A 15,994-nucleotide genomic window follows, 5' to 3' on the forward strand; every position below is an offset into this window, starting at 1 on the left:
ACACACACACATTCTCATACTCATACTCTGCTGTCGCACTCATTTCTGTCATCTCTCTCACTCCCCCCCTCCTCCTTCCCTCTTTCTCTATCTTAGTAATTATTACATCGGCTGTTTTAGTGGGCCACTGGTACCATTTAGAAATTCGGTACTGTTTAGTTTAGCTTTATCTTCCTGTACACTTAGTTTAGCTCTGTACATTTAGTCATATTTAGATCTGTTTAGTTTAGCTACTATTTTTTACTGTCTTAGCTCATGCTTAGATATGTCTGGTTTTACTATGGCTGTATAGCGGACCTTGGGTACTTTTAGATAGTTCGGTACCGTTAGTTTTAGTTTAGCATTGTCATGTTTTAGATTATTTAGCCTTCCTGTACACTTAGCTTAGTTACTGTACAATAAGTTATCATATTATATATAACTGGCTGTTAGCGGGTCTTCTTTTGGTACCTCTTAGTTTATTATTATTCTTGTCACTGTTAGCTAGATTGTTAGTGCCTTGGTTTAGTAATATCATGTTTTAGTAGTTAAGTTATCCTGTACCTTGGTTAGCATTGTCATGTTTTAGCTTAGTTATCTTGTCATGTTCTGTAACTCTGTCTGTAATTTTGTTCTTGTGTTGTAAAGCACTTTGAGTCGCCTTGTGCTGAAAAGTGCTATATAAATAAATGTACCTACCTACCTACCTACTGTAATAAACAAAGTCGCAGAGACCAGTGTACTCCTCAGACTTTTATTAATGTTTTAGGGTTGGGCATGTTTCTTTGAAACTACTCTTATGCAAAGGGAAAAATATAATGGCATCAAATAGAAAGTTATGTTAAACTGTGAATAACAAACTTGCAGAGAACAGTGCCATAAATTTTTTAATTCTTTATTCATAAAGATTTGTGAACACTAATCTGTTTGATATTGATATTGCAGAAAATCATCCTGATGTTGTAAAGAATAGTGTTGGAAATTTGCCTTTTAACTCATGTTCTCATATTTGTAAAATCTAAGTTGTGATGGAACTGTTTCCTTGCAAAGGAAAAAGAGAGGATGGTTTGATTAGAAAGTGTAACATGTTCATTTATTCATTTTTAATTTAATATTTTGGTTTATTCTTTTATTTCATTTTTAAGGTTTGAATATTTGTGAAGACTTATTTGAACAGCATATAAATTCTAATATTGTTGAAGAGGATGTGTTGTAAAGAATAATGTTGGTGCACTCATGTTGAAATAAATCTACATTGTGAAGCTGTCATAAACCAAGGTTGTCAGGAAGAGCGGTACAGAAAATCAGACGGAAGCCAGCATAAAAGGTAAGTGGTTTATTAACACTATTTAAAGGTGAATTCAGTGGTTGTGGTCAGGGGAATCTGAAATGGCATGAAGGGAAACTAGGGTGAGTCTCGGGCACAGGTTGAGGATGAGATTAATTCCAGTTCAGTAATGTTTCTTTTTGTTTGCTTACAGGTTCGTTGAGTGAAGGAGGTTCGAGAGGATGACGTCCGGATGAGTGAGTTCCAGGAGGAGGTTCCAACTTCGGCAACAGGTAAGTCTTCACAGGTAAGTGATCCAAAAATCCAGACAGTTAAATATTCACAAGGCAGGGCACTGAGAGTCCCAAGAGGCGTGATGCTCCAGCGTCGATCTGGATCCAGTCGCAGGCTTAAATGCAGGAACCCCTAATTAGCAGAACGAGGCACAGCTGTGAAGGAGGAGCGCTCTGTCTCAGCAGCAGGTGGAGACAGAGCAACTCCAGATCCTTACAGAAGCAACCCTTACTTCGAAAAATACACTGAATTACAAGGCATTACAGAACAGTGCACTATTGTTCAGTTATAATTAGATTATTCTGATAATAATTATAGGTCGTGATCTAAAGTGGATCGTTCTGAACGAGGCATGAAAGTCCACGGCTGAAAATGAGTCCCACTCTGGCCCTGCGCCCCACTACCTTATTCAGGAGCGTCTCTGGCTCACATTCAATGAAATTCCTAATTTTATTTCATCTAGACATAATTTTTGATTGTGCAGCAAGAATAATCACACATGCAGGACATATTTACATATTTAAATAGAGCCATGTCAGGGGAGGAGTCTCATGTACGTTCAGTTCCAGGTAAATTTAGATGTATGAAGGAAAGGTGCGCAGAAACATGCATGCGCATGGTTTGATGAATGTCAATGTTTTTGTTCAAATCCACTTTTCGAATTTGGTCCCTATGCCAACTCTTAGTATTAAAGCTGCGTGCTCTTCGAGACATGAAGCCCTACACGTTTAGAGACTGAGTTTAACTGACAGAGGCTAGAATCAGGTTTAGAACACAGACATAGGGGAGAGTGGGGACAGTTGCAACAGTTTTTACTTTTCCCTCAATTTCTCACAAGCTATTTGTATTTCAGTGACAATATTTTAACAAAGTAAACTCACATCTGTCCCCTACACACCCATACAAGTGCAACATTTAGAAGCTTGATGTAAAGCAAGAAACACGTGGTTGAACAAAGGTTGTCAAATGTTGCAACCGTTCCCATAGACAGGGACAGTTGCAACAGTCATGAGGGACAGTTGAAACAGCAATTTATTCACAAAAAAAAAGATTTTTTGTCAAATTATTGGCTTACTAAACTATTTAACTGAATGTCTGTTGCATAAGTAATCATATTACATTGCCATTACATACCATCACATAAAAAATGTGTAAACTGATTTTGCTATTTAGAAAATTATGAGATGGCAGAAAAGAAATCTCTCTCTCTTTTTAATGAAGCTATAGAGGGTGGTGTGGCAGATATCAAATAGATTTTCCACACATCTCACTGTCCTGCTTTCTGTCTTCACTATATCTGCAGCTAAGGACAGAACAGGTAGAGAGACACCCCTGTCTGTTGTCCTTTTCCTGTCTCTGGCATACTGGGAAAACAAAATAGAAGAGAAGATGTAGGATATCCTGTAACATGGATTAAGCCTTTAGAGATCAATTTGATGTTAAATAACTAGAAACCTGACATAATAAAAATATTCTCTACTGCATTCATTAAGTTGACTTTTATTTATTTGTCACATTTTCACTATTGTGGTCATGACGGTCAGTTGCAACACACTGTTGCAACTGTCCGTCACTCTTACTACCATCTTTAAACTAGCTATGCTAGCAAAAAAGTAATCATTCAAAATATTAGTTTTACTTGATTTTCAGTTCTCCCTGAAGGTCTGACAGGTTGTGGCTGCTGTCTTCCAGAAAGAAGGAGGGGCTAACTGAGCATGTGCAGGAGAAATTTCATCAGTCCAGCTGAATGCTTATTGGTTAAATCAACAATGTTGCAACTGCCACACCATGCAACTGTCTGCAACTGGATTAAATTTAAAAGACAACAGTTTATTCAGTATTGCGATACTTTCTTCTTTCAATAAAATTTACACTTTAATCTTGACACTTATGAAAAACAAACAAAAAAAGTTACTCCTGACTGTGACATACCTGTCCAAACTTTATGTAAATTTACAGAAAATGTGTGTACTTTGAGCTTAAAAATGGCCTAAAATTTGACGAAGAAATCTGAAAATGTGAAGTGTCAAAAGTATGGAATTTTAAAATGGAAACGGTGTAGAGATATAGAATAGATGTCATTGGATGTAGGAATCCTGTTCTTCCATCAAGTGTTGCCTTTCGGTCAGATGCATTTCTAAGTTTGTCCCTCTCTGGTTGCCGTTGCATAAACCAGTACGTGGCATTCAAAGAGTAGTACACAGCTACCGAAGGAGGTGCAACTCCTTCCTTGCGACAGTTCATTCTTACTGAAACGACATCCAGTAGAATTTTCTGAAGAAAGGACACAAGTTATAATTTAACCTTTGTTACTTACCATTTGAAACATGTTTACTGCGTCAGAGCTCGTTGTCTTGCTGGCGGTCCTATCTGCTACCGCGTCTGGCTACTTTGTTAGCATAGACGCCCATGCCGAGGAGTGCTTCTACGAGCGGGTCAATTCTGGCACCAAGATGGGCCTCATGTTTGAGGTGGCAGAGGGAGGCTTCCTGGATATTGATGTAGAGGTGAGATGCTTTATTCAAGACCAGGCAAAATGACAATATAACATCTGTCTGTTTGCGTTTGAACTTCAGAAACTGAAACCAGGATAAACAGGGCCTGTGCTAAGCGAACATTCGCCTTTAGCTTTTAGTCGGCTAATGCAAAATGTCAACTGTCTAGCTACATTGATTTTACTCTGTGGCAAGAGATTGATATTTATATATCTACATATCACTGAGATGGTGTTGGTTTTTAAGTTGTTTCATATTGAAATTTGACAACATCGAGGAAGTCCAGTATTAGCATGGTAATGGTATTCGGTAAAACTAGTAACAGAAGCAGGAGAGGGTTTCTAATCTAATGTGTTCTGTGAACATAAATTTATTCTAGCAGACGTTGACTAATGTGCTGTAGACCTGTTGCTTGTTAAAATACTCCTAATTACTTGGTTTAGTGGCTGATGGTTGCTTCCAGCTGTTTTTTTAAAGTTCCATCATTTACCAGTTCAAACTATTTATTAGCAGCTCATGTCAAACAAATGCTTTTGAGAGTACTTTACAGAATTACGAAATTTCCATTACACAAATTCTGCAAATAACTACTTCTTGCTGGTCTTTTTTTGCCATTATTGAAGGGCTTCAACTATAAATTATTTCCAGAGCTGATTAATTGTTCAAACTTTTTTCGACTAGTGGTTGGTTAAGTTGTATCTCTCTCCTATTCTGGGCTCCAGTCAGATGAAGTCTTACTTTATGTTTCAGTCTGACCGCCTGGGAATGTCACCCCGGAAAAATACGTTTTTGTTTTAAACACTATCACTAAACACTTCAGTGGTCCATTTCTCTGATTTAAAATGGTAATCACTTGTTTTTTGTTTTTAGAATTTTTTGTGTCAAAATCCCAAAGTGGGGTGATAAGGTAGTTGGTGCCGCGGCCAGCTGTGGCAGACTTGTAGGACACAGAGTAATTTACTGTTGCAGTGTTCAGGGTTTCTCCCAGAAAAGAGGCTAAGCCCGGTGGTAGGTGGCCGTTCACTGACCGCTGGCCGACTGTGATTTAATATAAAAATTGATTAAAGTTGACAGGAAAGTTGAAAATATGGCTATTTATTATTTGATATTGTAAGATATTTGTGCCAAATATTTACACAACTACAATTTTACAAAAAGGCACTTTTGAAATGCTTTTTTTTTAAACAAAAATACAATTAAAATAAATACTAATTGATTGCACCTAATTTAAGTCACTTTACAAATAAATTAAATCAACATAAATGAAAAAGTGCAAACAAAGCACCAACACACGTCTCACTTCCAGGCCAATGAATAACAACAGAGAACTCCGGAAAAATAAACAGATGCTGTACTGTGCTTATCTAAAGCTGATTTTAATAGCATCATTTTACTGTTAAACAAGGATAATATTTTCACTAAGTACAAAACATGCTTACCATATCCGGTATTGTAAAGCCACCCGCTGAATTTCGTCTCAACTAACCATTTTTGGTTAAACCCACTCGTTCCATGTTTATTGCTGTGGCTCCAGCGACCTGCTAACTCCAGGTAGCTGAAGGAGGCTCGGCCTCAGGGCTCATTAGAGTCCCGCAAGGCTCCGCAAACAGCGCGCAGACCTGAGCGCACGGTGGAGGTGTTTATACTTGGTGCTGACATCGTTGCAGTATACTCCAAAAAGACGGGAGCAGTACGCTACGTAACCAGTGGAAATACGGTAAAAAAAGAGAGCAGATGGTTGTCACATCAAATATGGCTGCACGTATTCAGGAGGAAGAGCTTTTGTTTCTGGCTGTGATGCAGAGAGGATGTTTAAACTTAAAGCATTCAGTTTGACTTTCTTTGATTTATTTGCTTTAGTTGTGATTCGCCCATCATAGGACTAATATTTTTATAAACACTCCTTTTTATCGGCTGCAGCAGTGATCTCCTTCCGTGAGTTTTGAGCCGGCCCACCAGGCTTATAATATGCGGGGGGAAACCCTGAGTGTTTATCAGTTAAAATGGAAGAAGAAGAAAATGCAATTTTTGTTACCAAGAGTACCGGTTTAAAAACACGTTTTTGGTCTGGAGTGATGCTGTTAGGAACTCGAGCCCCACATTTCACAAAAGGAACCCCCATGTTTTACAACAATGTCACACAGTCTGCAAGGAGTTTCCCTTCCGGAGGTGGCAGGTGGCGGTTGGACAGCCAGGGGCGGCGGGTGGCGGTCGGACAGCCAGGGGCAGTGGGTGGCGGTCGGACGTGTCGGACGTGTTTTACGTGTTTCTCTGCTTTGAGTTACCTGATTTGAATGAATGTGTAATTTAAGGCTCAGGCGTACTCCGTAAGATGTCAAAAAGTGGTTCACGTTCACGTGGTTGCAAGACATTTGTTTTCTCACACACCTTTCATCTTCCATGATGAGACACTCTGATCAGAACTCTGGGGAAGCTCCTCTCTCCTCCTGCATCTTTAAAACTGGTTTCCTCCTGCTGGCTTCTCAACCCTCCTGTCCTTGTAGATTTTTGCTTCCCTTACCCTGACCAGATGTGTTTATTAACCGACTGAGACAGTCACAGCCCTGAAGAGTCACCTTTGACCTGCTCAGTATTTTTAAATTCATGGGTTAATAGGTTTTGCTGTAACCAGACCCTCCAGGATTTCGTGATGTTGAGATCGCAACTATTAACGCAAAATCAAGCAAACCCCGCAAAATCGCAACTTTGTCCAAAACACCGCAACTTTAACCCTAAATAATTCACGAAGAAGACATGTGACGTCACATCCTGTTAACATCAGAATGCTGGGAGCATGTAGGAGCAGCGAGCAAAGCGAAAATGTGTGCTAATGCTTCACATTTGCCCACAAAGATTTCAGCAAAGGACTGCGCAAAACACAGCAGTGAAGTTAGTTTGAAGTTGGATATTCGCGCTCTGCTGTGTTAGCAGCGTCTAGCTCACGGCTGACCCGAAACAGGAACGCTAATGTCGGCCAGCCGCCCCTAAGTGAACCACCGCGCGTTAGAGAAGGGGCCAGCAGAGAACGGCTGGCCGATATTAGCGTTCCTGTTTCGGGTCAGCCGTGAGCTACACGCCGCTAACTCCGCGGAGCTCGAATATCCAATATCCAACTTCAAACTAACTTCACTGCGGACGCAAACCAGTTTCCTCCCCAGCTGCACAAGAGTGGGGGGAAGCTGTTTTGCACATCCTGCAGTGTAATCATGGAACATAAACGCATCAACAAACACTTTGTGTCTGCAAAACGTGAGGAGATCTGCAGATAAGGGACAATCCAGAAATGGTCATGAATGTCAGTTTAGAAGCTATCAAAGTTCTCAAATAAAGCACCTTTTGAGAATGTCAATGTTTGTTGGNTAATTATCTTACAAAACTAGTAAGTATTTTTGGTTTATATATTAAAAGTTATGGTTTTTTATTTTTTATTGATTTTAGTAAAAGAAATTAGCAACTTTTCATCGCAACTTTTAGGAAAATGTCCCGCGAAATCAGACATTTTAGCCCGCAACAATCACAAAATATGCCCGCGAAATCCTGGAGGGACTGTGTAACAGTCATAAAAACAGCCATCCAGTTTCTTCTCAGTGAAGTAACTGAATCAAAATTACTCCACTAATGCTCACCGGCTTTTCCACATAAACATGCCCACAAAAATACTTGGCACAAACCACCGTGCAAAAAAGTTTGGCCCGGGCCTTGTGTCATGAAGGGGCAGACAAAGCTGCTACGCAAACGAAATTGTCATTTTCATCTTTCAACCACTTGAATGAGAGCCAATTTCATGACTTCTCATGACGTATGTAAAAGCCTTTACAGGCTTCTGCAGAACCTGAAGACTTGCTGAAGAGCAGGGAAACATCTAAAACATGCTGGATAGTGGCTCTTGAAAAACAGGGTTGGGCACAACTGCATTAATGTAATACAACTTTCCACAACAAATAAAAAGTAATGACCTGTAAAAAAGTTTAATTTCAAACTAATGAAATGGTTTCATCATTTTATTTGATGTGAGCATCATAACAAATGAAATACTTAAAGCAATCCAACCTGCAATGCAAGTAATCCATGTCATTTTAAACAAAAGCGCTAGGAAGAGATCAAAAATGGCCAGAAATGTATTTGAATATCCAAAAGTTTTAAGACTTCAATTTAAATAAAATAGGTATGTACAGTTTATATAAAAACAAAATCACGAGTTCACAATTGCAGTGTAGCACTGCATTATGCCAAATAAAGTATTTAGCTAATGAAATATCTTACAAACATTACTAAAATGATTAACAATTGTCCATGGGTCTTTCTTTAAACTGCCAAACATTTCTGCACTATAAATTTTCAAAACAAAGGCCAACATGACACACTAATACCTCCTTTAAAATTTGGTTATCAAAGAGAAACTTGCCATTTCTGCTCCTTTTGCACCGGTGCTACCATGGGGAAAAAAGCTGCTCTTTGCACTTTCTGCCTTCAGATGTTTGTTTACAGTGAAATCCTCTTACAATTTTTAATTCAAGTTTTCTTTTCAAAATGTGGTCACAATGATGCTGCAGTTTTTGGATTTAGAATAAAATAGTTGTCTTTAAAGATAACAGGTGTTAATTTTAATGCACTCAGTCAAATGTGTATGTATTGTTATTTGGGATGTTGAACTCGTGTTATGCCCACAGTGTCAAGAAGACAAGACTCAGTGGACATAAACCATATTCACACAGGATTAGTTTTACCTAGGGACCACATGCTATTTGTAATAATTACAGGGACTGTCTGTGTTGTTAATCCTGTGCGATTCGGCCATGTCAGTCATTTGTAAAGTAAAAATTCCCCCACAAATTACCTACTATATTTTGCTGAACAACCCTGTCCATGTCCATAGAACAAAGTTGTTTGTTTGCAACAAATCCAGGTGTTAAATACAACATCCAGGCTTTCATTTGCATTCATTCTAGTGTAAATATAGTGTAAGATTCTTGTAAATAAATCTATCCTTTCATCCATTTTCTTTACCAGCTTTTCTGTAAGGGTCGTGGGGAGCTGGTGCCTATCTCCAGGGATCATTGGGCAAGAGGTGGGGTACACCCTGGGCAGGGTACCAGTCCATCACAGGGACATACAGAAACAAATGAGATAGGCAACCATTCACACTCTTACTCACATCTAGAGACTATTTAGAGTTACCAATTAACCTAATATGCATGTTTTTGGTCTGTGGGAGGAAACCGGACTATCTGGAGAAAACCCACTCTTGCACAAGGAGAACATGTAAACTTTGACCACACACTGTTTCTTCATATTTAGTTATAAATATAACGCATCCAAATGTCTCACATATGGTAATGTCTATGAGTCATTGAGTTTTTGGTCATTTGTGAGGATTCTCGTTCAGACCAGCAAAGAAGAATAAACCGTTTACCTGACTACATTGAGCTCAAATGAGTTTTTGTTCACAAAAGTGGCTCTGTTTGAGTCTTGCTAGATCACCATAGTAACATGCACTGAACTGCTTGGAAGCAGTCTGTAATCAGTTTCAGATTCATTTGTCAGCAAGAAATGCCACATATTTACTGATTTTCTATTTTTGTCCCAGATTGGGGGTGGGCATTTAAAGCAAAAACGCTCTGAATTTTTCAGTAATTGATTTTTCTTTGAATATTTAACCTCCCCACCCTCATCCTGTTTCATTCCATTGGAAACCCATTCATACAGGACTCATTAATATAACAACAACAAACTGAAAAACAGAGAAAGTATCTTAATAAGCGCTAAACTCTTTATGTTTTAGTACTTTTGTCTGTTTTATGTTGGTGCTTAAAACATGACCATGTCCACACTGGATTTCTGGTGAATTGAAGTTTAGTCAGGCCAAGTACTGCACCTGAAACCCCCTCTAATGTAACAGAGACTTTGGGTACAGAGACATTTCCTGCTGCTAATCCTGCTAGCCCGGCATTAAAGCTGAGCTCACTTGTGACCATAGGTCCCATTTTATAATCATTTCAAAATAAACTATGTTGGCAAAAACAGATGCTGGGAAATGCAGTTATTTTCCTCTTTTTCTTTTTGGGAGGGGGTGGGCAGTAGAAGAAGCACTCCTACTCAAATATAATTGGTACAAAAAAAACGCAACTGATAGAAAATCAAAAATTTAAGTTGTTTTCTGTCAGTGTACCACATTTAGATGCTGATCAGATGTTGGCATCTGATAAATCCTCAGATTTGACTACTTTTGTTTCTTCAGTGACTTTTTTAGCATTTTATTGTTTATTTATTTATTTTTTTTTAAAAATCAATAACCAGGAGCAATGTTTCAATTGGCAACTAGCATGGTTTTTAGCAGAAGAAACATTTTAAATATTTTAAGTCTGCAGGTTTATGAACTTTTACACTTATTTGTGCCACCCAGAATGTTTTTCAATTTTTATTTTTTCAAAATTTTAAATAAATAAAATCTGTGGGTTGTGTGCCACAAAACCAGGGGAACCGTTAGTTCCGATAATGATGTTGAATGGACTTGTTATTCACAGTAGCTGCTAGAGATAGGCCCCCGCTCCCCGTGACCTGGAATGGAGAAGCGGGTAAAGAAAATGGATGGGTGTTCAGGGTTTCCCCCAGAAAAGAGGCTACGCATGGTGGTAGGTAGCCGTTTGCTGGCTGACTGTGATTTAGTGAAAAAAAAAAAAATTAAAGTTGACAGGAAAGTTGAAAATATGGCTATTTATTATGCCATATAGTGTAAAACTACAGTTTTACAAAAAGGAACTTTTGAAATACTTTTTAAAACAAAAATACAATTAAAAAAATACTAATTGTTTACACCTAATTTAAGTCACATTTACAAAAAAAATTTATTAACATAAATGAAAAATAAAACATAAAAAAAGCACCAACACACATCTCATGTCAAGGCCAATGAATAACAGAACTCTGAAAAACAGAGAGATGCTGTACTGTACTTTTTGTGGCACAGGCTGCATGTTGGATCACTACATGTAACAACAAAACAAATCTAATGCTGAATTTAATAGCATAATTTTACTGGTAAACAAGGATAAATTAGCAAGCATCATATTAATATTTTCACTAAGTGCAAAACATGCTTACCGTATTCTGTCTTGTAAATCCACTCACTGAAGTTCAGCTCAATTAACTATTTTTGGTTAAACCCGCTTGTCGATGTTTATTGCTGTGGCGCTCTCGTATAAATGCGGGGACAGTGTGATTGCGTCACTGTTGGCGCCCGCACCCTGGTGCTGTGATCAACATGCAGTGGGGTTGCCGGTGGAATAAACAGTGTACAAAAAATGACGTATTTTATAATATACAAGCGGAGCTTAGCCTGGCGGTGGGGGCATTAAAGCCTGGCTGCCTGCCAGGCTTATGATACACTGCGGGAAACCCTAGGTGTTGAATGAGCCCTTTATGCTTTTATATAGAAGAGCTAAATAATATTGGGGGTTGTCACTTTTTCTTTGTTAAAGAATGTTTTAATTGAATCAATTTTGATCCAGTAAAGTTTGTTACTCAAACTTTAATTTTATTTTATTTTTTCAGATAACAGGGCCTGATGGAAAGCAGATTTACAAAGGGGACAGAGAATCCAGTGGGAAATACTCAGTGGCTGCACATATGGATGGTACCTACAAGTTCTGCTTCAGCAACAAGATGTCAACCATGACGCCTAAGATTGTCATGTTCACAATTGATATTGGAGAGGCACCTAAAGGCCAAGATATGGAGACAGAAGGTACTCAAAGTAAATGTATAGCTTAATTGGTTTTTATCCTTTCTTTAATGGATTGTGATTCCTTTATTTGTATAGTTTCATTTTCTGTATTAGTCTCTTCCTTTTTGACTATCCTTTGGGTGCTTTCCTCCTCTTTGTAGGTCATGACAGCTGGGATGGTAGGAAACGCAGGAGACTATGACAAAACTGCTTTTGAGTCTGTGATGCACTGTAGTTTGTTTTTTTTTCTAACCAGTTTTATTTCCATAGTGTGAACTAATTAGTTTTTAATATAATAGAGCGTTTATCGCGTGATTATCATTGCTGATGTCTTGCATTGGAGATAAACCAACTGAGTGGCAAAAAGATCCCTGACAATACTTGTGGACTGTATAAGCAGCTTTAGAACCCAGAAAACTGAACTAAAATCAGGAAAAGCTGTTCAAACAAATTTAGTAAACATTTTGGGCTTTTTTTCCACAGAACTTTCAAAAAGTAAAGAGAGAGAAACTAGCCAGTACAACTTATAAACACAGCTGGAATCCAGAACCAGAAATTTATTCTATAATAAACACTTTGTGTTCATAAAAAACACAATTGCCAGTATTAAGAGTAACATTGAAAATTTAATAAAATATCAAGAGTTTGTCCAAAAACAACAAAAAAAAATTAAATTGTGACTAATTGTTTGATCCAAAGGAAATGTTTAACCCTTCACAGGTATGATCAGAAAAAGAGGCCTGCTGATATTTGTAGAGATTGACATAACTGTTAAAGATATAAAATAATTTTCCAACCTTCTGAAAAAAAGTTTCCTACTTCAAAATAGAGCATAGGATGATGTGCGAAGCCTCAAACATTGTCACTGCTTATTTGTTCAAAATGATTTGAAGCATTTCAGTGGCTCAGTCTTTAAATCAAGCTCTCTAAATGAATTTAAACATTTTACAATTTATTTATTTATATATACACACACACGCACACAAGTTTAATCTAGCATGTTCTTAAGAGTAATGGTGAGTGTGTCTGCATAGTAGGATTTTTTTTTAAACAAATTTCTCTTTTTATCAAAGAACTTAGTTGTACTTCTAACAACAAGTTTATAGTTCATTTTAAGTTGTAATGGTGATGTAATCTTTAATTGGTATAGATGAATAAAAATATCAGCAGCGTAAAACAACCATACAGCCTTGTTTGAACTTTTAATGCTGACATGGGATTGAAACAGTATCAATTCTTCAGTTGTGCTCCTGCTATGACTTCAGTTAGCCACCAGATGTCACTGTTCTTATTTCCGGACTATAAGGCGCACTTAAAAGCCTTCAGTTTTCTAAAAACTCGACAGTGCACCTTATATATGTAAGACGTTGTAATGTTTTAATACGACTTTGGTAAACTACAAAGCAGCATCGCTTGCAGCATTAAGGCTCAGTTATAGTCGTACTTTGTTGTGTCACGCAGGGCAGACCTGAGCAGAACCTGCACCGTTTGATTATCTTTATGCTCTCTCATAGAGGGATCATATAAATGCTGATGCAAGCGAACCACATCTGCTAGAGCAGCAAAATCACAATGGAGCGCGGTCCGAGTGAATTTACAAAAATTGGGAGGTGCACGACTATGCGCCTTATAGTCTGGTGTGCTTTATAAATGACAAAAGTTTGAAAATGGACCATTCATTGACAGTGCGTCTTATAATCCAGTGCGCCCTATAGTGCGGAAAATACAGTAAATAAAAGAAGAGCCTCAGAGCTTCACCTGCTCATCACGAGGCCTTGGTCATGTCCTGTCACCAAGTCCATCTGGTCTCTGAAATGCCGTCAAGCTTTGCTATGCTATGTGAAGAAATGGTTATATATATTAGGAAACTGATCAGATAGTAATACCCTCAGGTCACAAGTACCCTGTCAAGACCAACAGTCTGTAATTGTTTATTAAGATTTACTCCCAATTCCACAAATATCAGTAGAAGCCATGTTGAATGTTTTGCCTCAGTGTGGTGTGTCCAGAAGGCTCCATATCGAGCAGCGATGTATGTGCAAACCTTCTATACACAGAAAGCTGCAGTGTTTAATAGTTTGATTGCCTGCACAGTGAGAATTAAACATGTAGTTGTGGAAAATAAAAAAAATTGTCTGCTAGTTGTGAAAATATTCTGCATGTTTTGAATGTTGCATGTGTTTTGTGCATGACCGTGTGTCCTGATTGATGATGGATTGGCTTCTGCCTGTTTCAGCCCATCAAAACAAACTGGAGGAGATGATCAATGAGCTGGCGGTTGCTATGACAGCAGTAAAGCATGAGCAGGAATACATGGAGGTCCGAGAGAGGATACACAGAGCAAGTAAGAATCTGCACAAATGAGAATTTATCTTGGTAAAAACAATGTCTTCACAAACTCTTTTGTTCCTATCCCCCCAGTCAATGACAACACAAACAGCAGAGTGGTCCTGTGGTCTTTTTTTGAAGCCCTGGTTCTGGTGGCGATGACACTTGGACAGATTTACTACTTGAAGAGATTTTTTGAAGTTCGACGAGTGGTGTAGAGAGCTATGGTGATCCCTGTGTGTCCTCCTGCATCAAGACAGTTATCTACACTCTGAAAATGAGACTGGCAAACATGAGAGAAGCCTACACCTGATTGGATTAAAAATGGTTTGTTCTACTGTTTCCAGTTTGAGTCCTTTATAAATGTATGTTTTTGAATGAAAGGCCAAAAGGTTCTGCCATTGTCAGTTTTTCTTAGTTTTTTCCTTTATTTTGGTTCAACTTTTTTTTCTTTTTTTAAATTAAATTTGTTTAATAATCAGTTAATTGTCTGTACAGTGACTGAGGCTTTTATTTTAAAATAATTGAAGTTACATGAGAAAGGCTTAAGAATTCACCTAAATTAAGGGGCATCTGTGGCGCCACCGCAAGTGAATGTTGCTCCTATTAATATTTATCTAGAAACATTTTCAAACAATAAACATAAAATTAGACCTGATTGTCTGAGATGTAGGGGTTGTGTTACTGGTGTTAAAGGCACAGTTCACTGCCCGTGGTTAATGTTCTAACGACACATTGCACTCCTGATGTATACATCTAAATATTTGAAGGACTGTCATTGCAGCTGTTCTTTGAGAGGAATTACACAGCTTCTGCCACAGTAATTTTTAAACACAATTTAAAAACTTGACTACAAGATTTTGAGGGTCATATTTTAAACAATTTATGGTGCCGTTTCAAAGCAAAGTGTTGATAAATACTGGCCTGTGTTACAAGTTGATTGAGGTGGGGTCGGGGACACCTAATGACTGCTGTGTGCTTAGTTGCTTCTACTATGGTTATTTTGTCAGGGTTTGTGGTTTAAAAATTACATAATTGCATACAAATTTGAAAATTTTATTTCTGAATTGTGTTTAGTAACATGCAGCTCTCCGGATGATCTATTTGTAATTCCTACAAACAAGGTAGGCATTATGGGTGTTGCATGTCACAAAAAATTATTCACTTTTGAATGGAAAAAACGATATATGGCCTGTTCTGTATAGTATTTTGTTTTTGTCATTACAACTGCTAAATGGGTATGTACAAATGTAGAATGGTTGTCTGTGAAAAATGCCCCAGGTTTCATAATAAAGACTATTCTGTACAACCACACTGTCTTTTATTGACATCAGCTTCCAATATATCATTGCCAGGAAGAAAATGAAGGATTTCTGAATGGGTAAAAACAGTTTTGTCTTCTGTCACCTTAGTGACTACTATAATCCTGCTGTTATAGCCTGTAGTACCAGGGGTTTATTAAGATAACTTCAGGTTTACCCGAGTAAAGTCTTCTTTTTTTTGGTTCACATGACATGTATCACCATGGAAACTTGTGTTGAAACCCTAAGCTGGTCTGGAACAATTTATGGGTTTCAAAATAAAAGAATTATGGTTTTATATATAAAAAAAAAAAAAAAAAATTCCCTTCTCACCCTCCGCAGTTGGTCTCTTTTTTTCATCTGAGCTCGGGTCCTCTACCAGAGGCCTGGGAGCTTGAGGGTTCTGCGCAGTATCTTGGCTGTGCCTAGAACTAGGGATGGGCAGATGAAGCCTCATTGGGTGTATGGCACATTTCCCAAACTGTGTCGACACTGTGTTGAAACTGTGTTGCTGTGTCACTCAATGGCGACATCTGCTGGATTTAAAAAGTAATTGCAGGCACCTTCAATAAAGACTGGAAACAGACTGAACAAGGTTCATTCACAC

General features: G+C 38.1%; 1 protein-coding gene across 2 annotated transcripts; it reads left to right on the forward strand.

Moving 5' to 3' along the window:
• The first annotated feature begins 3,710 nt into the window (after positions 1 to 3,710).
• tmed2 (transmembrane p24 trafficking protein 2) lies at positions 3,711 to 15,398 on the forward strand. Of its 2 annotated transcripts, XM_017404116.3 has the most exons (5): positions 3,711 to 4,047; positions 11,587 to 11,779; positions 11,920 to 11,937; positions 13,995 to 14,102; positions 14,180 to 15,398. In XM_017404116.3, exons 1-5 carry the CDS (start codon positions 3,868 to 3,870, stop codon positions 14,302 to 14,304), a joined length of 624 nt encoding a protein of 207 aa, XP_017259605.1. In that variant the 5' UTR covers positions 3,711 to 3,867; the 3' UTR covers positions 14,305 to 15,398. The 2 variants fall into 2 exon arrangements, with proteins under 2 accessions (XP_017259605.1, XP_017259606.1); XM_017404117.2 differs by lacking the exon at positions 11,920 to 11,937 and having other exon boundaries at positions 3,713 to 4,047.
• The last annotated feature ends 596 nt before the right edge of the window (positions 15,399 to 15,994 follow it).

This window comes from Kryptolebias marmoratus, linkage group LG14, assembly GCF_001649575.2.
Source record: "Kryptolebias marmoratus isolate JLee-2015 linkage group LG14, ASM164957v2, whole genome shotgun sequence".
In the NCBI taxonomy this organism is placed as follows: Eukaryota; Metazoa; Chordata; class Actinopteri; order Cyprinodontiformes; family Rivulidae; genus Kryptolebias; species Kryptolebias marmoratus.